This window comes from the organism of the source record quoted next, unplaced genomic scaffold (genome assembly GCF_019419815.1).
Source record: "Pyrus x bretschneideri cultivar Hongxiangsu unplaced genomic scaffold, Pyrus_bretschneideri_v1 Contig9, whole genome shotgun sequence".
NCBI lineage: Eukaryota > Viridiplantae > Streptophyta > Magnoliopsida > Rosales > Rosaceae > Pyrus > Pyrus x bretschneideri.
The window spans coordinates 6,082,923-6,106,780 of record NW_025999831.1 but is presented as its reverse complement, the minus strand read 5'-3'; the positions used below and the strand labels follow the sequence as shown (position 1 = coordinate 6,106,780).

Here is a 23,858-nt window from a genome sequence, read left to right as displayed (position 1 = left end):
AAAATCACGATTTAACGGTTATTTTAACTCTGATTTTGATGATTTTTTACAGCTACACTCCTTGACCCTATATGAATACAATGAACGAATTCGATCTTCAATTTAAAATATTTACACTAGTGGATACCACAAAATCTTATGTTATACTTGATGAAAGTATAAATAAACTCTTAAGTGATAGTGAATCTATCGTTTTGATGGGATACGCATCCTACGAAACTAATTTCAACAATCCAACCGTCAAACTTGTTTATATATGCTTTGAGATTGCATACGCTAAACATTGAAAAAAAACAAACATTAAGAGATCAAGTAATGAGACAAAACTTTTTGACGGTTATAAACGAAAAATTACCATTTAACGATTATTTTAACTCTGATTTTGATGATTTTTTACAGCTACACTCCTTGACCCTATATGAATATAATGAATGAATTCGATCTTCAATTTAAAATATTTACACTAGTGGATACCACAAAATCTTATGTTATACTTGATGAAAGTATTAATAAACTCTTTAAGTGTTAGTGAATTTATCGTTTTGATGGTATACGCATCCTACGAAACTAATTTCAACGATCCAATTGTCAAATTGGTTTATATATGCTTCGAGATCGCATACGCCAAAAATTGTAAAAAACAAACATTCAGAGATCAAGTAATGAGACAAAATTTTTCGACAGTTATAAACGAAAAATCACGATTTAACGGTTATTTTAACTCCGATTTTGATGATTTTTTATAGCTACACTCCTTGACCCTATATGAATACAATGATGAATTCGATCTTCAATTTAAAATATTTACACTAGTGACTTGATGAAAGTATAAATAAACTCTTAAGTGTTAGTGAATCTATCGTTTTGCTGGGATACGCATCCTACGAAACTCATTTCAACGATCAAACCGTCAAACTTGTTTATATATGCTTCGAGATTGCATACGCCAAAAATTGCAAAAAACTTTTGACGGTTATAAACCAAAAATCATGATTTAACAATTATTTTAACTCTGATTTTGATGATTTTTTACAGCTACACTCTTTGATCCTATATGAATACAATGAATTAATTTGATCATCAATTTAAAATATTTACAGAAGTGGATACCACAAAATCTTATGTCATAATGATCTATGAAAATTGAGGATTTTGTAAAAGGAATAACATTTAAGCTTTGAGTTCCATTGGCAAGGTTACATGGTCGTTTAGATTTTTAAAACCCTCCAAATCTCATGAACAATATTATTTATTTGAGTGAAAAATTAATAATAATTATTGTAGAAGTGTGAAAAATGTAATCACTCGTAATGAAAAGCTTTACAACTTTCATTAAGGGGTCAACTCCGAAATTTAGTATGTATATACTAATTTAGTATTATGTTTGACATTTTTTTGGGTCAAACTATGTTTTTCATTTTCATTTTTATTGATTTAAAATATAATTTTCTTAACGAGTAACGGGTCGGATCATATTACCTGATAATATTAACGGGTTAATTTCGGATCGGGTCATATTACCCATTTACTTTAACGGGTATTACATGACACGACCTGTTAAGCTATCGGGTATAACACGAAAAGGACACGAACACGAAAAACACGACACGAATGTCAGGTCTAATGGGAAATACATTTTCCTATTACCCTTTTTCGTAAAGATAGGAAAGTAGATATAAATCTAGAGACAAGTTACTATTTTTAGTTTTTAGTAGAGATAAAATTGGAAAATAAAACTATGAAATTTAATTAATGGCCAAACTCAACCTAAGTTTCAACTCTCTATTATTTTTTGTTGAATCGTTATCGTATATGAAATTTCAACTGATAACCTCTTTCGACAAATTAAGATTAAATTTTATTTGACAAAATTGTCATTTGGCAATCCCATTTTATAGTGAACTCCGACAAGTCTGTTATTGTGTCATCAACTATATATGCAATCGTCATGCAATATTATAAGAAATAGTAATCAATCACGTACGTGAGGGGGCACATTGTCAATTGCTGGAGTAAATCTCCTATGCAGTAGGTTTGCAAGTAACACATGAGTTTACACAACTTGCGGCGTGGGAAAAGTACAACTTTGTTGCTGTTTGTTAGCTTTTCAAGAGCAAATCTCTATGATAAGGTAATTAAGCAAGTTGCTTGCTTTGATGAACATGATGAGATAAAACACTAACAAAGCTAGAGATTTTTTAATGTGGTCGGAATCGGAGCAGTATGTCATATGCTATTATACAAGTGGAGAAAACTCAGGATTTTTTTTTTTTTTAATTATACAAATGTCCACTTGTATAAGATTTTTTAGCCAAAATGATCCTAAAGATTTATATAACTCCTCACTTTAGTCCTTAAGATTTGAAATCAATAGAGTTTCGGACCAACCATTTCCATTTAGTTATTATCTCTAAACAACCATAACTCTTGAGTCTTTGAGAAGACATAATTAATAGTTTCGAAGTGCTTAATCAACAACCACCAATGCAATGAAACCAAGTACTGATCAAAACTGATTAAGATGACCTGTGACAACCCATCTCGAATTATAATATAGTGTACCTTCGAAAGCGTGGAAATGACGATTTTGCCCTTGTAACGATGTGTGGTGGATGTATAAGCCGGCTAAGGAAATGGACCAATTACTTCACCTCCTATTTCTTAGGTCCAATTAAAATTGTAGGGTTGTTTTTGGACCAAATGGTTAGCCTAAATTTGCAGCCCAATAGGATTTGAGGCAATTTAAAATTGCCCAATTCCATGAGCCACACACACACGTGCCCTTCTTCCCGTTTCTCTTTTCCTTTCTTGAACTCTCTTCACGTCCATGCGACCAAACCCTCTAACCTTCAAACATCGTCACACACTCATAGATCCAGTGTAAGGATAACATTATCGTGCTTCCCTTGACTTCACAAGTTGAGTCGTATCCTTGGTTGGAGGAGAGGATTTGCGAAACTCGAGATACCTGAGCTCTGGTGAGGAGTATGAAATTCTCCGACGCGATCACGAAGGTTTTAGTTAGTTTTGAGACCTAAGAAGGTATTTTTCTAACTTCTCCAGTACGTTGGAACAATTTTAAAGTAGTTTGACGTCGAAATACTAGGGTTTATTGAGTTGCAGGTTTAGACGGAAGATCGAAAGATTTTCCGACCATATTCTGTTGATTTTAGAACCTTTGAAAGGTAAGATCATGTTCTTCTAATTCAGGGCTTCAATTTGATATTGAAATTTGGTTGAAAAATGGCGAAGATATTAAAGTTCAAAATTTTTCCAGAAACCGACGAGTACAGCGGTGGTCGGCGCCTGAATCCTATGAACCATCGAATAAGACAAGGAATATTCTATCAACTTTGATGTAATATACTAACGGCGTAAGGTAACATTATTAGTTTTTAGACGGTATATGTTGATATTTAATGGAATATTCCCTAACGTCGTTAGGGAATCTGTCTTTTGCCAAGCACGTGCTTGCACGTGGCCTACGTGTGGGACGTTGGTAAATTATTTTAAACATATAGGGAAGCTGGTAGTGTTGAGTAGGCCACGATGATATACTAAAACACGCCAATTGAGCAACGTATGATAAGTTATTTCTTAGTGATGGTTATGTGCTTAAAAATAACATTAAAATAGTTGTTTCACATATAGGTGAGACGTTTCTAAAAGACTGAGAGTTGCCAGGTGAGACTTGGGGGTTATGACCCGGCTACATACCAGTGAATAGGCTTTTTGGTTACACACACACACACACACACACACACACACACACACACATATGCCTTATGTTTCCCAGAAACTGTTTAAATGGCTTTACGTTTTAAATATCATGTCGTATGCATTATATATTAGTGTATGTTATAATATAGCTGTGCATATTACTACTTGACGCCATGGACGCTCAAGTAAGCTTCAGGTGAGTATATAGTGATGGTTGGGATGGTAGTGTGTATGATTATGATGATTGCTTTTAGTGAATTATATCCTGCACATCGGTGTTAGTGCTCCGCCCAAGGATAGGGCCTAACCTTCACGTGATCGTTCACCTCCTGTACCACACGCTCACTTTGGATCCAAGGCAGCCAGCCTGTCATACAAACGACATTAGGTGGTTCCGACTCGTAGGTGACTTGCGATACTTGCGATACTTTGCACAGCCTTCACGTGATCGTAGCACTTGAGCATACTTATTTACACTTAGCCTATCGTATAGACCACATAGGTGGTTTTGACTTGTGTGCAGGATTTGATTTGATTGTTGAGTTATTGATTCAACCATACAGGTCATGTTAGGTGACTACGGCTAAGATGTCACTTTATATTAGTGCAATTCACCTGGCTTACTTATTCATGGTTGAGATAATTGTCATGGCATACACATGGTTTGGTTATTCTTGAATATAGTTTTCATATATGTTTACAGTATTATTTTCTGGGAAACTTATATGGGTTTTACAGTGAGGGGTTATTACATTTGAAAAGATAAATGGTTTTGAAAGTTTTGTTTTTGCCCACTCACACCTCTGTTTTGCGCCCTTCCAAGTTCTAGATAGAAGTTCATGTCGATGGTTCATGAGGACTTCACGACAGTTTTGACAGACATCCACCAGTGTAGGGTTTCTTTTATGATCTGTATAATTATTACTTAGTCTTCTGGACGACACTTCGACACCTATGCTCTGGTTGTGTGTGTCTTTACTCTAATCACTTTCACTCGTACTTATAGGCTAATCTAAGGTAAGATAACTAGTGGTTTTTATTTATTCACATTTTCATATCATTACCACTCCTGCACAGCACACATGATTACGTCACCCTCACATGACGGTCAGCATGCCTCGATTGAGGTCGGGGTGTGTCATGACAACTGGCAACTGTCAACTAATTAAAATCATATTAAAGTATGCTTTCACTTTCACATTTTCTATAGACCTCCATTCCCAAATTAACGCCTGTTAGACAAGCAAAATGAAGGTTGTACTTGAATAAAAAAAAAGTTGATTTGAGTGTTCAAAGCGCAATAGATAACAGTAAAAACTTAGTTTATTATTTGTCCATTTCATCAATTAATGATAGTGACATTATCATATAACATTGATGATCTAACGAATGTCTAATTTTCAAAATGTTAGATAATGATTTGAAATATTTCAAAGGCTAGGACCAATTTAATTTTCATTTTGTGTACATTTTCTTGTAGAAGTCTTCTACATCTCTCCCACAGTCATTCATCAAATCTTCTTCATCCACCGTCTCCTTCATGTGTTTCACCTTCATAAGTAAAAAAAACAAAAGAAAAAAAAGGGTTATCAAACAAGTTATTAAATAAATGTGAAATGATGCATGGCACTACAAGAAGGACAAAAATTTGAAACAAGTTTATACAATATTTCTTTTGTAGTCCGAAAAATAAACAGTAAAAATTAATTCTAAAAATTGAATACTTGACCATAAAAAATCTAACAGTGAAAATTATTTAAAAATTTAATCCACTCGATACTTGGTAGGATGGGCTACTAACATATAAGCTGCCATGTGGTGGAACGCATACCCGTTAGTCGTAATGTATAATATACATCCCAAGAATAATCAGTTTAATGACAGAACCTAGATACAACTTGAATTTAGTTTAGTTAATTAGCCAACTAATTAACTCTTAAAAAAATATAAATAAGTTTGTTTGTTTAAAAGGTACTTAAAATTTCATTAAGCTTGCTGGCTGATGGCTAACCAAATAAGCTAAACAAATACAACTTTTATTTTTTGTTTTTCTTTGTTTAATATTGTAGACAATTGCAACGACTGATTTTATTCTTTTATTTTTACTGTTGTGAATGCAGAAATTTTCATCTCATAACATAATAAATATATATGTAAAATAGATGACAATGTTGTAGGCCATAAAGAGAGGGAAGGTGCGGCATAAAGAGAGAGAAAAAAGATGTGTAATTATGATGTGTGTTCTATTCCACTCTATTGTGCTTTTATTTATAGCAGTAGGATAGGTAAAATCCTTACCCTTTTAGGATTACAGCTTAATAGGTAATCAACTCTTAATAGGAATATAAGAGATATTCCTAGATTCACTAGGATTTACACAATCATATTCCTAATCTAATAGAACTGCAACACTCTCCCTTGAGTGTGTAAATACTCAAGTAAATGGCCATCAGTTCTTAAATGATGAAGTAAGTACAGTTGATGAAGTCGTCAGCACAATGAGAGAATGCGAGTCTCAAATCAACGGAATAATGCATAAAAAGTAAAACTCACAAAACCTCGCTATGGTAAAACCCAAGGTGGGTGAAAAACTCATAGTCTAAGGAGAAAAGTGAGAAGTTGCATTAAGTCAAAACTATACGTCTTTTGGATGCAAATAAAATAGCTCACAAGGGAATGATCAACCCAAGATGGGTGCCTCGTTAAAACCTAGTTAGGTAGCAAAAACCTAGTGGGAAAAATGCTCCTAACCGTAGGGAAAAAGAGTACATTAAGATCAAGAGAGTATGCTTCTGGATACTCCCCCTGAGTTTGACATAACTTCCAAATGAGAACTACAAGCATTGCATATGTATAGTTAGGCATACCAATTCCTTGAACAAGCTTTTGGAAGGTTGACTTTGGCAGTGACGTTGTGTAGAGGTTGGCAAGGTTGTCTGGGATTGGTTTGCATGACTTCAATCTCCTGATGCTTTGCTTATGCATATGTGGACGCAATATGTCTTGACGTTGACTTCGTTGATGTATCATGTTTTGGTCGGATGGATACATGAGGAATAGTCTTCATGGATTGTTGTTGGGACTCAACAATAAATGAAAACAACAAGTACTTCGAATATGCTCAACAAGAACTCCTAACCATGTCTCGCTTATGGCGTAGTGAAGTGAGGTGAGTCGTGGAACGATTTGAAGATTTAGCAACTAAGATCATATCGTGGACCTCCAAGATATTGTGATATCCCTAACCGTAAAGACATAACCATTTAGGGATTTTACCTAATGCAGGTTTGATCAGTAACCTATGTTAGCATAACAAACAAGGTAAGCATCATTCCGAGGATCAGGGGGGTTGGATCCGCTCGAGATGCAATGGGATTTGCCCTAATAGTACCTTCAGGGTATATTTTTAACATCAATTTCGTGGTTGCATGTAGGCGCGGTGCTGTATCCTAACAGTAAATGAGATGTCCAGTCTAATACAATGAGCTAAGTACACTGAAGCGCAAAGTTGAACTTAGATATGGAATGTCATATTCCATAATCTCTTCAAGGGTCTCATTTGCATATAACGTAAGGATGATCATAGGTATACTCAAAGGTAACACATTCAGGGTGTAGTTCGACTGGTGGACCAAAATATCGTCAGAACAATGCTTCAACTTCAGGTCAAGGCATAAATGAGTTTTCCTAAGATCTTTTATCTTAAATTCCGTTTTAGGTGCGAAATAGTTTTCTTAAGCTCTTCTAGAATCTTAGTGAGATTCGTGTCAACGACATAAATTGTAACTCTAGCAATTCGAAATAAGAGTTCATAGTTTAACATGCAAGGGCATAATTCATATCTTTGATTGATCAAATAATCACTTAGACGCATATACTACATTCGTCGAATTGTAAGTGAACGCTTCAAACAAGTTAAGAGGGTGTTCCATGGTTTGGAACTATTTGAACCAGTCCATGTAATTCTTCGGGAACTTACATGTAAATCTCCGTATATATATCCCCATGGAGAAAACACTAACCACATTTCATAATGCTGCTATCAATCACATGACGTTTGAGAAAAACCTTGTGCTATAAGACGTGCATCATATTGCACTATTTCATTCATCTCATAACGCTTCCTTTCCCACTTGTAACACAACAAGGTTACCTTGGGTAGCATAGGAACAATAGGTCCAAAACACACTTTGGTAAGGAATTTGACCTGGATTGTAATTTCGGTTGTCCAACTAGTTCTACATTGTCACTTAATCAATGGAACACGGTTCGATATCGTTGCTTATTTATGTCGGTAGCTACCATATAATTGAAAACATCACCGATGGTAATCTCATTTCAATTCCATTTAGCTTATCCAAACTAGTATACTGGACCAATAACTTCAAGTCTGGGGAGTAATCCAGATTAATTTCATGAGATGGAAATGATTTGAGACAACGATTAAGTATGGATTCATTGTTATGTCGTGTCTTCCTCTTCTAGGGAAGTGAATCTTAAGAACCGAATGACCTATCATGCTCCAGGCTAAGACAGATTGATTGACTATCCATCGGTGTACCAGACTGTCTAACAAGGAAGTCCAAACCGTCTAACAGGGGCAGCACACCCTTCAAGGATGTTGACTCGATGTCTATCCTTGCACATGTTGCATGTTTGCAGCTGGTATATGATCTCGTCACTTTAGCTAGATCAGAGGAATTCGTCTGGAACAACATTCTGAAAGCTAAAATTTATCGTACTTGCTTATCACACTTATGCGGTATAGGGATTAAGATGAGACATAGTGGGCAACTTCCACATAAATTCGCATCGTTTTCTAGGAACGTCGACATTGTTATCTCCCCTAACGGCGGGAAGACTGTCTCATTAAAGTGACAATCAGCAACTAAGGAGTAAAGAGATCGCGTGCAAGGGCTCGAAGAGAGCTAGTGTGAAGGAGAATCATAATCGACAAAGATTCACATCCTTCTTTAAGGACCCATATTGGTACATTGCAGCGACGCAACTTGGCACATGGAATGCACACTGAAATGTGTAAATACAAAAATGTCAGGTTCGTACCAGTAACGAATTGTAACGTCAAAATGGTTGGGTGGCAATAGACCTCAAGGTGGACCAACATAACTGCGTACAAGATTGCATAGCCCTAAGCAGAAATTGGGATGTTTGGTACGTTTTACCAAAATTGGGGCGATCATTTAAATTAAGCTTTATGATCACTAGGCGAGGCTATTTGGGGTAAACATGGGAATTCGATGTTTAATTATAAACCCAAAATACATGCAATACTTTATCGAAAACCGTCGATATAAACTCTTCGGCATCATCTAGTCTCCCGGACTTTACGGGATAAGTAGGGTGGCGAGCCCTTAATTGGCCAGAAGGTTTACGAGCAATTTGTGTCGACAAACATGTGACCAATTTGTCAATTCATCAACCAAAACCATAAGTATTTATATGGTCCGCATTTTGGTTAGATTAGTCCACATATATTCCCTTGAATTCACTATGAAAAGATAGTCGTTTCGTATATTTGCTAGGGATGATTTAGAAATTAAATTTCTCAAAACGAGCAGGTTTTGGCAAAGTGTGCTTAAGGAGATGTGTCGTAGCATCATTGTTCGACCTAAGTGTCCCAAAAGGTTGTGCCAAAACAAGTAAACTGCTCGAATCACCTGACTCCAGGCCGGCCACATGTGGCGTATTTCTAGTTGGGAGACAACCCATTGGCCCCAAATCAAAGCTTCAGGCTCATTTTTGGAGGTGGTGCAAAAGATATTTCATTTTTTTTTTCTTCAATGGTTTCATTGATGATCATTGTTCTCTCGACTATCTTTAAAAACTCAACAACAGGGAAAATTTAAGATCCCTTAAATGGTAATTTAGTACCATTCATACAACGAGGAGCGTGCCAATGCTCTTAATCAGGTTGGATATACCTGAAGTCGTTGTTAGAGATGTGATTTAGGTGTAAAGTTAGTGTGCATAGTATCACATTCATCCAGACAACTAACTTTCCCACATTCCTACCTAATCACATGTTTAATTGAATTGAGTCACATGTATTAAGAAACATGATTCAATTAACTCATATTCAAGGACAATATCAACAAGATTATCCATAAGTAAAACAATCACCAAATGTGAATCCAAGAGCATGAAAAAATGTTCACAAAGTAAATAGTTTACGAAGGAGATTTAGCCAACAAGGCCATCCATGTCAAAATTCTTCTCTTCCAACAATGTTTGGTAAAGCAAAATTAGTCTCACAGATAAGCTATGGGAATGGTACTCCTCAACAACATTGCTAGGGGCACGAACAGGTGCATAACCGATGATCTATTCAATAGAGATAGAAGTAGATTCTGCAGGGTTAAGGTTTAGAAATACTATCCCTTATTCTTGAAGTTTTAGGTCTTAGGTACCAAGGATCATGCTTCAGGAATGATGCCACACCTTGGCAGGCCCTGATTCTACAATATGTTGTAAAAACAAACTTGGAATTGGATTATGAGAGAGTATGCCATTCAGTGTATTCCTGCCGAAGCAGTGCATCACCATTTGGTAGGCTTTGACCGAACTGGGTGGAGCCATTCGGTAGACTCCAGCCGAACTGAATTTATACCGTTCAGTAGACTCCAGCCAAACTGGGTCTATACCTTTATCTCACATTTGTGGTAGTAATCAGATCTGAGAATTTGGTAAACTTCTGCTTTCTACATTGCTGCTTCAAGGACGAGTTAGAAACATGGAAGGACGAGAAAAGTATTCTCTTAGTCAAAATTTGATCAGATTTATAAACTTCATAATCGTACTCATTTATGGACGTAATCATGGTTTGCTTTAGGCAATGTCTTGTACCCCACATAAAGTGGTTTCTATCAGAAACGTCCAAATAAGGGAAATCGAACTTGTGACAGTTCAACAATCCACTTATTTGGAGGGCACAAGATTGTGATTGGTGCTATGGGAATGAATCATCCACATGCATCAAAGTTAGAACATTCGAGTTCTAAGACATGGTTTTCATGAAAAACGTTGGGTTTTCATGGGTGTATTATTTTATGAAAACTTCGAGTTTCAAGGGCACTAAATTTGAAATTACAGGTTCAATTTAGTTTATGAATGTTTAGTCCATAAAAGAGAGGTTCCTGCAAGAACACATAATGCAATATGCTGATTTAAGTGTAGTGGATTTGAGTTTCTTCGGGAACTCAAGTGTTAGAGCTTCATTACTACGAAAGTAAGTCAACAGTTCAAAGTATAAAAATAATAAGTCAACGGTTCAAAGTATAAAAATAAATTATTGAATCATTAATGTCTAAAAGCCATCTTCAGGTCAATAATTTTGGATTCATTATCAAATTAATGGACTGCAGATCACTTTTAATTAATTCAATAGATTGAGACCAAACGGGGTCGATTGTTGAAGCAAAAATAATGCTAAAATAATAGCATTGGGTCAAAAATACCATAGCTAAAAAATTAAGCTGGGTGTCGTGAGCATTAGGCACGGGTGTGGCTGCAATAGCAGCCTATGGGGAGGCTTCAAGCCACGGGCCAAGTGACAAGAGCCCAGCAACCAAGGCCATAACGCAGGGCTAGGCCCAGAGGCCTACAGGTATGAGGGAAACCCCAGCTGCAGTTGGGTTTCTAGTTTAGGCCGAATGAGGCACAAGTCAGGCCCAACGAAGTGCTGGCCTACAGGTTTGTGTGTGCAAGGACTAAGCCCAACCCCATGGGCTGGTTGACTGAGGCGCAGGCCATGGTAATGGCAGAGCCTAGTAGCAAACTATTGGTATGGGCCGACGTGAAAAGGGACCAGCCCAGCATGCGCTGGTGTGGGTCAGGGCTGCAGGCTCGTGGTAAGGAAACCAAACCAAGCACATGGCCTAGTTGTCCACATTGTGCAGCGATGCCTAAAGGCTTCGGCAAAGGTCTGAGACGTCAAATGACGTCGTGTTAATGAGGGCTTCCACACGGCTAGGCTTCAGGCCAACACGGTGCTTCTTGTGGTGATGCCATGGCGGTGGTGCCGCAAAGTCCCAATATCTTTTTTTTCGAAATTGTTAGGGTTTTACAAACCCTATATTTGCTTATAATTTATCAATATACTTTGACTCACAATTCCACGTAGCAATTTAATTGTGTAATGAATGAAACAAATATATATATATATATATATATTGACAAATATACGAACAAATACAATATATATATATATATATATATATATCGGAAGGTAAATATAAATGTAGGGGGTTCATGCATCATGGGGAATGTTTTTATGCTTCATGGTCATTTCAAATATCTTCCTTTATTTTAAGCGTATCTGATTGGTAGAAAACAACAAAAGTCTTTGAATTTGTTGAAGATCCTACATGGAAAGCCGTAATTGCATCTCCAATGCATTGTATCACGTTCAACACAAAAAAATTAAATTGAATCAATAGCATGTAGATCAATTTAATAAAATAATAAATTAATCATAAAAAGAATGATTAAAACGTAATACTCCCCTGATTGAAGAACAAACTCTCTTTAGCGCAACATCAAGAACGTGCTGATAACGTGTTGTAGGCATAATTTACTGAACAATTATGGAGACGATAGAGAGAGGGAACGTGCGGCATAGAGAGAGAAGAGAGATGTGTAATTGTGAGGTGTGTACTATTACACCCCTTTGTGCTTTTATTTATAGTAGTAGGATAGGTAAAATCCTTACCCTTTTAGGATTACAACTCTTAATAAGTAATCAACTCCTAATAGAAATATAAGAGATATTCTTATATTCACTAGGACTTACACAATCACATTTCTAATCTAATAGGACTTCAACAGACAAAACGATCTCCAATTTTTTTTATTTTTTTAAAGATAATATTTAGAAAAGATGATAAGAGAATATATCATTTCTCCCTTATGATATTTGTATTATGAAATAATGTCACAATAGTGATAACGGGGACTTTCCTCCTTATTGTAAATGAGGAATGTATTATCATTATATTGTTTAGAGAAATATAACTAACACTCCAAAAATCTAATTGTGTACTAATCATAAAAATATTTTTTGTTTAAATATAAAAGTTTCGAGAGCAATTAGATTTTTAAAATGCTAATAATAATTCTCTCGTTTTAATGTCTTCCATGTTGGTCCTTTTAATCAAATTTCAATCAATTGGTGTGAATGGGGATTCTTAATTTTAATTCACGTGATCTTTTTAATTAGAAATTTAGAATGCTTTCAGTCATCTGCTTTTAGGGAAGAAAAATATGTGAACTAAACCTAAAATTGGCTCCACATTATAGTTAACCCTAAAAAATAATTGTTTCTTTTTGGTTTTTGGCTTGAGAGTTGAGATGATATCATGTACTATTAATTACACTAAAACTCAATAATGCACTCATTGACGTCTAGTAACACTTTTTTATTACAAGCTATATATTCTACAGTAATCTACTATACAAAGAGAAGGGAGAATTTGGACCCAAAACGCAGTGAGCTAAAGAAAAAGATCCTAATCACCAAAATGATCCACTACATTCTAATTTTTTATATATCAAGTTTAACATTGTGTTCGTCTAAATCATCTTGTTAACAATTTAATCGCATAACATATTCAAGAGAAGAATAATATATGCTTATTTGACTTTGTTCTTATTTGAACTACCCACATTGGGTTCTGATTTGATTCTGTTCTTTCTTCTGTGAGCTTTCTATATTCATTTATCAAAAACAAAGATCGGATCATTTTGCAACTTTCATATATCGTTTTATTTTCCGGTCTCTTTCAGGCCAGCTGGTTAATAATTCAATATTTAGACAAGCTCTGCATAATATAGTAAATTAACACAGACTCAAATGCATTTTTTTGCCAAAATTATAATAAAATAAAGTGAAAAAAGAAAAGAACTCAAATGCGTTTAAAACAATTTCATCACCACGTGGAAATCACGATCACGTTGCCACCAGTTCCACCCTCACCAGTGCCAACATCCTCCTTACGGCCACTATCACTATCTTAAAATTTATATTACAAAATCATTATTACTATATACAAATAGGATTATTATTTCAATTATTTGTACCAGACTTTTCTACTATTATCTTTCTAAAAAATTATTCTTGGATTAAACTATCACAAGCATTTCTCTGACTGTAAAAATGCAAAATTCTATTTGTCATTTTTGTTTGACAAAATAATTCTTCAAAAATCGTTGACTCAAATGGATTTAAAACAATTTCATCACCACATGCACCCTCGTTGCCACCAGTTCCACCCTCACCAGTGCCACCATCCTCATTACTGCCACTTTCACTATTTTAAAATTTATATTACAAAAAACATTAATACCATCCACGAATAGTATTATTATTTCAATTATTTGTACCATATGTTTCTATTATTGTCTTTCTAAAAAATTATTCTTGGATTAAACTATCACAAGCATTTTCTCTGACTGTAAAAATGCAAAATTCTATTTGTCATTTTTGTTTGACAAAATAATTCTTCAAAAATCGTTTTGTGAAATATTATCAGATGGACTCTACGCTAGCCATATTTCTCTTCGTACATTTTCATTCTACTTTCTTCGAATCTATTTTCATCTTACAGTGTAGTTCGATAATCGGAATGACCTAATTTTTAAGACATACGATTTTGAAGATTGTATATTAAATAATTAACCTGGAAATTATTTATACATTTTCATGATTTGTGGGTAAAACCCAAGAATCTACTGGCGGGCTGCAATTGAAATTCGCAGTAAAGAAGTAAAATTGAGGTGAATACAAAGAAGGTGACGTATCTGTGTGTAGGCTTACCTAGGGAAGAAACGGCGTCGTCCGCTCTGGGTGTGTGGGATCGAATTGGAATTTGGAAGTGGAGTGGCCATCTACTTAATCTTGTCTGGTTTTACGTGATGATTGATTGCAAGAGGGAATTTGAAAAACGATTCGCGATGGAGTCCAGCGGTGTTGAGTCGAGTGACGTCTTCTTTCTTGTTTGGATGTGCCAGTTTGTCCTTTGGAGTTTTTGACCTTTTTCCCGCTTTCACTTCACCACATGAATTTACGTGTATGCTCCGCAATTTTATGCCCAACTCTTCAACTCATCCAATCCATTACCTTAATGATCCGTTTACTAATACATAATCAAATAAGTGAAATTAGACGGAGAAAGAATTAAATAGAGAAGAAAATAAAATTCAAATTTTCATTAAATGACTCGTTTGGAAGTGTTTTTAAAATGATTGAAAGCACTTTTGATGAAATTGTTTTTCAGTTCCAAAAGCACTTAAAGTGCTTTCTGCAAGAAAGAAACACATAACTGGTGGTTCTTACATGAAGCACTTCAAGTTCTTTTTTCAAGATTCATTTATATTTTTACTCAGAATTGGTTCCAAAAGCACTTTCATTGAAAGTGCATTCAATCAATTTAAAAACACTTTCAAACAAGTCCAAAGTTGTTTACTAAAGTTTTTTGAAATTAATTAGAATAGAAATGATATTATTCTTTGCTTGAGGAGTCTCAATTTTGATTATTATATACTAGCCTTTCTACACGCGCTTATGCAAGCTATAGAGACTTTTTTTTTAACACAGGCTCTGCTTGCCCCTAAATATGTGTCACAGGAGTGCGAAATGTGTTTTTTTTTTAATCACACGCTTTACGCTCGACTTATAAATTATTATTGTGAGTTATCAATGCTGATCGTTTTATCTGTAGTAATCAAACGGACCCTAAATATTTAGAAGTTTTGAATATTTTTTTTTTACTAAAGTGCATCCAAGGCATCGTCCCGAGTCTTAATTAATTTGAAATTTTATACATTATATGATGTAAATGTTTTACTTTGATAGCTTACAACATAGTATAACTGAAGGGAAAGCAGCAGCCATGGATTTCTGACGTCTTGGCCTCCAAATCGTATGGAAAGGTAACCAATATCTGCAACGAAATCATGCTTTAGGTCGCGGCGAGGGCTTTGCTTTTCACCAAGAAATTTTCCAGAGCTTCAACTGATTCTTTGCAATCCTTCTTCTTCGTAAATCTACAAAGAAACACAGCCATAACCATATAAGTGCCTATTACGATAACAACTAACAAACACTAACAACCTAATATAAACCAAATTTTAACCAAGAAAGGAATTGAAATTAAAAAAATAAAAATATTTAACACAAATTGAATGATTTGAGAATATAGGTGCGTCTGGTAAGTTTGTAGAACACATAAATTATCTATTTTCTCTCTTTTAGTATTTCATTGCTGCAGATATTTATTATTTAATTTAAAATATTGTGTTTGTTTATTTATTTTATAACAGTTAAATGATTAAACAGTTTTCATTTTAACTTACTGTTTAAAGAAATAACCCCTAACATGATGTTGTATGGGATAAACAATTACAGTCATCAAGCCGCATTGCATTATGAAAATAAAATGATTGAAAAGAAATTACAAAGAAAAGGTAGCTACCATTCTCTCGAAAGAGACGAAACAAAGTATCATAGGAGGATAATTTGGAAGAAGAAGCACCTACGTTTGAGTTAGTCCTGAGCATCTTCAGTAATAGTAGTTAAATTTTTGTTATTGTAGCTAGCCAAACGATCGGAATGTTAATTTGGCTAGTCAGCACTTCCAAAAATACTAATTATTTTAGCTTAAATTAAAATGTTTTTTTAAACTTAAACAACCGAAACCCTTTTTCGTTTCTTGAATCCCACAAACAATGCAATTATATATATTTTTTAATGTTTAACAAAAATTTAACTTCCCCTCCTAGCTAAATATAGCTAGTTACTATTTACAAAGTTAAGATAACGAGTCATTTAGCTAGCTCGTTAGAGTTTTATTTTTCCTACAGTTTTATTAAAGTAGTAAAAAAAGCCTCATTTAACTGATGGAGATGCTCCATCTAAAGCCATGCTAGATTTGAGTTCATCATCACCATTTTTTTTGTCCCTTTTTCAATTCAATCTTTCTCCCAAAACTGCTCCATCAAGAATTTATCTATTTCTCTATATCTTAATACAGGCCGACAACCAACATGCACTTGATTGTCCTAGGGTTTTCGTTGTAATATTCTCTTTGCTATAAAAAAAAAAACATGCACTTGATTTTGATGAACATTACCGACATATGGGCAGCAGCTCAATTGCACCAATTACAATTGCAAACGAACTATGTTGAGTTCTTACTTTGAATGTTGTTTGGGTTCACTTTTTTAAAGAAGGCTCGGTTGGACTTGTGCCGAAGAAGGTGAAGTACGTTTTCATGTCCTCCATTTTTTGAGTTGTTGGGAGGTAGGCCCAAAACATCTTAAAAGAAAAAAGCAGGTCCTAGAAAAATGCTGTGTTGTTCTTCTAAACAACTGGTATTTGACGTTGATGAGGGTTGTAGCAGCTTTGTAAATAGTTGGAGATGACGAGTTGGTGCTGAACAGGCTTGGTATGAGACCTTGAGGTGTAAGAGTTAAAAACTCACAAATGTAGCAAATGAGAGTGCGTGAACTGATTATGCTTGAGCAACTGAGCTTAGGAGTGATTTTTGGTGGTTGTCCCTTCAAAGATGAGAAAGCGAGAGAACTTAAAAGGTTAGGTTAAGGCTATGCAAGAAAATCCTGAGGTTATGCTTGTGGTTATGGGTTGCAAGGAAAATGATAGAGATTTTAATAGTGGGAAAGGAAGAGCGAAGATTATGAAGACATAAATTAACCACATAAATTGGAAAAAGGACATGTGCACTTTTTACTCAATACGACGAATTACTCTTGACATCTTGAGTAGACCACACCGGACTTAAGCGCTGAGCATATATCTTGGGCCTTCAGGCTCACACACATATGAAGGTGTCATTCGGGCCCATGATATTCCACTCCTGCCATAGTACCTTTCCCAGCCTAAGGAGAAAGAGGGAGATGTCCAATGCCATAATCCATCCAACCCAAGAAATGGAGCCCAATCCAACGAGAGCCCAAAAGAATAAGGCGTGTCCAAACGGTTGCCGTCACGAAGGCTTCATGACCTTCCTACCAAAAGTCTCTTGAATACTCCTCTCATCTTTCTATAAATACCCTCCCCTCCCCTCCCCCTTTCGCCATCCTCCTCCATTTCAAGATCTTTCTCTCAGCCCACCCCACTACAAGAGACAACCAAACAACAACGCCCAAGGAGAGAAAATCTCTCATCCTTCCAATTTTCTCACCTCCCAAACACCATTTTCCCGATAAGATTACTGTAAAATTATTTATACCTAAAAATGTCCGATGCGTATTGCTCCGACTGCAAGCGCCAGACGGAGGTCGTGTTCGACCACTCGGCGGGTGATACCGTGTGCTCCGAGTGCGGTCTAGTGCTCGAGTCTCATTCCATTGATGAGACCTCGGAGTGGCGTACCTTCGCCAACGAGTCGGGTGATAACGACCCTGTCCGTGTTGGTGGGCCTACCAATCCCCTGTTGGCCGATGGTGGGCTGTCCACCGTCATAGCCAAGCCCAACGGGGCTTCTGGTGAGTTCTTGTCTTCGTCCTTGGGTCGGTGGCAGAACCGTGGGTCTAATCCGGATCGGGGCTTGATAATGGCGTTCAAAACCATCGCCACCATGTCCGATAGGTATGTGATTGGTTGCTGAAATACTGGGGAAATTGATTCTGGATTAGATTTTGGGTTGTTTGAGGGTTGAGGTCGGATTGAAATGATTATGATGACGAAGACGACGACGTGAAAGGAAATTGAAAATGAATTAAAATGTTTAGTTGAAGGCTGAACAATCAAGTAGTGTGAGTTTGTTAAGTTATATTTTTCATCATTTAGCTGACTGAATATAGGATTGATTTTATTCTTGTTAAAACCTAATTAACAAATGGATGCTAATCTGTCTTGATAGAGGTTTCTTATGATGATCATGGTACTTATTTCATGAATCCGCATCCAGAGAAATATATGAGGACATGCAAATATCCTTCTTGAGCTTAGTCTAAATGTAGAGGCTCCTAGATTCTCATGCTGAATTTGTAAAGATACTTCTAGTAGAACTTGCTAATCAGCTATTTGGTTGGTCTAGCTTAGCACCTATACAATGCTAATCCAGCGAAAAAAATAAGTTCGATAGTCCTCCAGCTTGAATGATCATTTGTGACTATGACAAGAGTAAGAATGTTCAGATATCACTATTTTGACACTCATTAGTGGGTGGTTTTTGTTTTACCTTTTCCTATGTTTAATGCCTGCTTCTTCCCTTCCGTACGATTTGGTGGTATGGAGATGGTATCAGAAGCTAATATTTTCCTGTTATACTAAATTTCTTTACAAATGGGACTTTTTTTTTTTCAAACTTGTAACAAAGAAAAATAGCTGATGTGGTAAAATTGTGTTTCAGGTTGGGCCTTGTTGCAACCATCAAGGTATGCTATTTGCGTACTACTGAATGTTTTTTTTTATACGGGGACTACTATTAGTTCTAGTACACTCATATGTCTACAAACTCATGGATAAAGTACATAAATTAAGAAGCTCTTTCCATTATTTAATTTTGTGATCATTGATATAAATGAATTCGGTCTGTTATAAAATACTTAAATAAATGCAGCATAAATTTAGTTATGAATAGTTGTTGAAGTATGTTGTTCAAGGTATTCATTGACAAATGGTATTTCTCTGGAAAAATTTCAAGTAGCAGGAAGTCGGTGCGGCTTCGACATATCCAAAAGCACCATTATCTTTATTTTTTCCATAAATATCATTAACGAGTTGATTTGCGAAACAGTAATGGCTAATCCTTAACCTATTTAAGATTTTAGAAGTTCAACTGAATGCTTTTTGATGCAGAAGCATTTGTTACAAAGCTTTTGCTATTACGTCTTTTTAATTGAAACCAAGCCTTGAATGGTATTGGTTGTTATAGGCTATTGGTTAGTCATATATGGATGAAATGGTGGACAGTCAGTAGATCATTTACTTTTAAATGGTTTGGTGTCTTGTGGTTTAGGGATACTGGGTTTATCCTTTTAGGTGCTGATTGATGAATCTTAATTTTGTTAGCTAGTTGGAGTACAAAATAGGTTTGGTTGCTTTTGCAGATGTTTCATCTTGCTTTGATATGGTACATTTGGTTGGAGGTAAAATGTTAGGCTTTCGTGGGAAAGATAAAAGTCAAGTGGGAAGGGTTCCCTCGAGACTTTGTTGTTGTTGTGTGTGTGTGAGCAAGCAAGCAAGCGATTGAGTGCATTTTCTTCACATCAGAGCTAAACTTTTATATCAATAACAAGTTGTTAATACAAAATGTTTGTGCTGATTTTTATCAAGTTGCTTGTTGTTTGGGCAAATTTTTGGAAAAACCTTCAATATTTGAAATGTTTTTGTTGAAAGTAGTGTCAAGAACTTTGTTAGTTGGTTGTAGAAGGTTATGATTGTACCTTCGGTGGACTATTTTTTCATTGATGTTGCATTATTTTATTTAATTCACATTGATAAAGTTCTTATATTACCTTCTTTGAAAATTGATAAAAGGGGCCTAAAGACTAAGATTCTGAGCCTTATGTTTCAACCCGATAAATCTTTCCTCTTGCTTGATATTTAAAGTTATTCTTGTACTACCCTGGCTATGCAAATTAATGTGGCTATTATGGTGTTAAGGAAAAGAAACAGACATCATCTAATTATATTTATCCCTGGCCCATTTCTGACTAAAACAGGATTACCTCTAGCTTGTCTATAATTTACTCTGTATTTTTTAAGATGTTTGGCTTCTTTTTTTTTTTTTTTTTTTTTTTGTTCCAACCAAGCCCACATAGTGGGATAAGGCTTTGTTGTTGTTGTTTGTTTTGGCCTATTTCTTTTCTTGCACAACTATTTTCTCTTATTCTTTGAGCATGCATGGGTTTAGAGTATTATAACTAATGGCACTTTTATGATTGGTTTAAAGGATCGGGCTAATGAGATATATAAGAGGGTGGAAGATCAGAAATCTAGTAGGGGAAGAAATCAGGATGCACTATTGGCTGCTTGCCTGTACATTGCTTGTCGACAAGAAGACAAGCCACGCACTGTAAAGGGTACAACTTATGATTTTTTTAACATCTGGATGCTTCCTGAATTATCTTTGCCTTTGTGTATGAGCTTCCCTGAACCTGTGGATTTCAAATAGAAATTTGCTCTGTCGCCAATGGAGCCACAAAGAAGGAAATTGGCCGAGCAAAAGAATACATAGTGAAACAACTGGGATTAGAGAATGGTCAGTCTGTGGAGATGGGAACAATACATGCTGGGGACTTTATGGTGAGAAGCGTTTCGTTTTCATTTTAATTCTGATTTGAAGCAAAAAGAAATCATTAAATTACCTTAAGCTAGGCAACAAATCATACATAGCACATTTTCCTAGTTTGTTGCTGCCACTGACATAATATCTACTTAATTTCAGAGGCGATTTTGTTCCAATCTGGGTATGATTAATCAAGCAGTCAAGGCTGCTCATGAAGCTGTGACAAAGTCCGAAGAATTTGATATAAGGTAGTGTTTTCAATACATTATGCAGTTATCAGTTTACCGAAAATATGTGTTTCCCATATGAGCTTTCCAACACCTAGGAAGAGATCCAGAAATATGGTAAAACAAAGGAGAACTAACTTGATCAAAATAGCTGATTGAAGTAGTTTGGGTTTTAGCATTTTATTGTGAAGGTCAATGACAAGGCATCATAAAGGATTGGTTGGCATATGGTGAAGGATTCTATAGGGGGTCAAATAGAATCATTAAATAGAAATGATCTCCGCTTCAACCACTGAAACCCTAACACTATGTTTGGATGAGGGAAATAAACATGGAGTTTTGGTAAAAGTTAGAATTTATATATTGACAGGCACCAATTCTCTTGTTTGGATTCATAAACATAGAAATTTAGAATTTCCGCGTGGAAAAAAAAAACTTGGAAATTAGGACCTCCAAATCCCAAGTTCAAATTCCACGTAAATAGGTGTCATTTCTCAATTTCTATGATTGAGAGTTGAAAAATAACAAATTTCGTATTCAATTCCATTGTTCTTTTAGGTTAACCAAACAAGAATATTTACAAATTCTAGAAAATAAAATCTTGTCATTTCAATTTCCGTCATTTTTAAATGCCTTAGTAATCTTAAATTTCTTCACCCAAACATAGTGTAAGTGACTTACAGAATGGCAAATCTCTTTTCAAGTGTTAGGGCATGTTTTGGTTGAGCTTGGCAAATATGTTATAAGGTTAATATAAAGTTTATCATCTGATTCCTTACATGAGATAGAATTGTTACAAATGGCATTTTGTTGGTGCCTTTTAAGAGTTTGTATTTGAATTCTGCTGCCTTATATTATTTCTTGTTGTGAACTAAATTCATTGGTCTTATTATATGCCCTTCGTATGTAAGGCGTGAAGATTCTTTGTTTAAAGATTGGTGCTTTCACTTATGCCAATCTCTAACAGTTGCTTGTAATAACTGGTGGTTTCTTTTTGTCTAAATTTCAGGCGGAGCCCTATATCGATAGCAGCAGCAGTTATTTATATTATCACCCAACTTTCAGACGATAAGAAGCCTCTCAAAGGTTTGAATCCTCTACCTCTTAGAAACTAGGATTTAGCGTTTGAGAATTGGGGTTGAAAGCTTGTGAACTGGGTTCGCTATGGAGACAAAAAACTTGATGTGTTTAACATCATTCATTTCTGAATCATTTTTTCTCATGCTACTATCTTATAGCATCCCTTGTAATTTAATTCATTTTGAATAAGAGCTGATTTACGCAATGACAAATATGAGTGCAGATATCTCCGTTGCTACCGGAGTAGCGGAAGGAACAATCAGAAACTCGTACAAAGACCTTCATCCCCATGTGTCAAAGATTATACCGGGCTGGTACGCAACAGAGGATGCTCTCAAGAACCTTTGCAGCCCTTGAAATGTAGACGAAGCGGATTAATTAAAAACACGGAGAAAATTGAATTGAATTGAATTGGAGAGTGTTTTCTTGCGTTTTTCCTTGCGTTGTGTTTAACAGTCGGATGTATGAACGATGCAGAAGGCTTAAATTGTTTTATAGAATTGCTTTTCATAGTAAATTATATCATTCAATTGACTGAATTCAGATTTATGCTTGAAGTAGCAGAATGTTTTCCAGTTTTGTTTAATTTATGAGTAATAAAAAACCTGACTACCATGACTGCAAGTGTGAAAAAGTCTATTTAAATGAGTGTATAAAGTTTACAGTATTCAATCAGGATTATAAGAGTATAAAAAGTCTATTTAAATTTGAGACCTGTTATCGACGTTCAAAAAATTTGATTCTGCAATTTTTGCAAGCGTATTTTCTTTCCTAAATATAAAAAGTTTGAAATGCAAATAGAATGCCAATAACAACTCCCTAAATTTCTGGTATTCAATTTATAATTCCAACCAATATCCACAAGATATCAAAAACGAGTCTATTGAAATTCATCAAGAATATGCGTACGGCAGCACCTCTTTTATGGATCTGGTCTAGACGGAGAGAAATATCACCTGCAAATTTGTAACTAGCGTCCGGCGTTGAGTGGAATCATTTTGAGGACGACAAAATGTATATTATTTATAAGATTATATTAGCCACATTATTGCTAGTTTATTGTGAGGCTAAACCTAGACCTGTAAACGGGTCCGGTTTATTGGGTTTGGGTCGGGTTCAACCTGACCCGTTAAGCTAACGGGTCATCCGTTTCACCCGTTAACAATTATTATTATTATTATTTGCATAGAGTTTATTTTTTGTTGTTAAGGCTTGACTAAAATTACTAAAACATCCTCAACTAACGGGTGCTAACGGGTTGATCCAAAGTGACCTGTTATTTAACGGGTTGTTAACGGGTTCACCCGTTAGCAACCCGACCTGACCCGTTAAGCATCCACCCAAATACTAATATTAACGGGTCAAGTTCAAAATGTCAGGTCTAGCACCTATCTACTAGTGTAGATAATATTGTTTATTCAGAAAAAAAAAAAAAATTTTTGACAACTTAATAAAGCAAAACTAACTTAAAATCCATGAACCATTAGAAAACACAAGTTCTTCCTTTGCTTTATTAAGTTGTCAACTATTTTAAGCCAGTGGATATAAACTAATATAATTT

General features: G+C 35.4%; 1 protein-coding gene across 1 annotated transcript; it reads left to right on the top strand.

Annotated features, from left to right (window-relative positions):
• The first annotated feature begins 17,821 nt into the window (after positions 1 to 17,821).
• LOC103946495 (transcription initiation factor IIB-2) lies at positions 17,822 to 22,883 on the top strand. Its single transcript, XM_009357204.3, has 7 exons — positions 17,822 to 18,343; positions 19,110 to 19,134; positions 20,655 to 20,784; positions 20,877 to 21,007; positions 21,150 to 21,238; positions 22,227 to 22,303; positions 22,521 to 22,883. Exons 1-7 carry the CDS (start codon positions 17,991 to 17,993, stop codon positions 22,652 to 22,654), a joined length of 939 nt encoding a protein of 312 aa, XP_009355479.1. The 5' UTR covers positions 17,822 to 17,990; the 3' UTR covers positions 22,655 to 22,883.
• Positions 22,884 to 23,858: the final 975 nt, after the last annotated feature.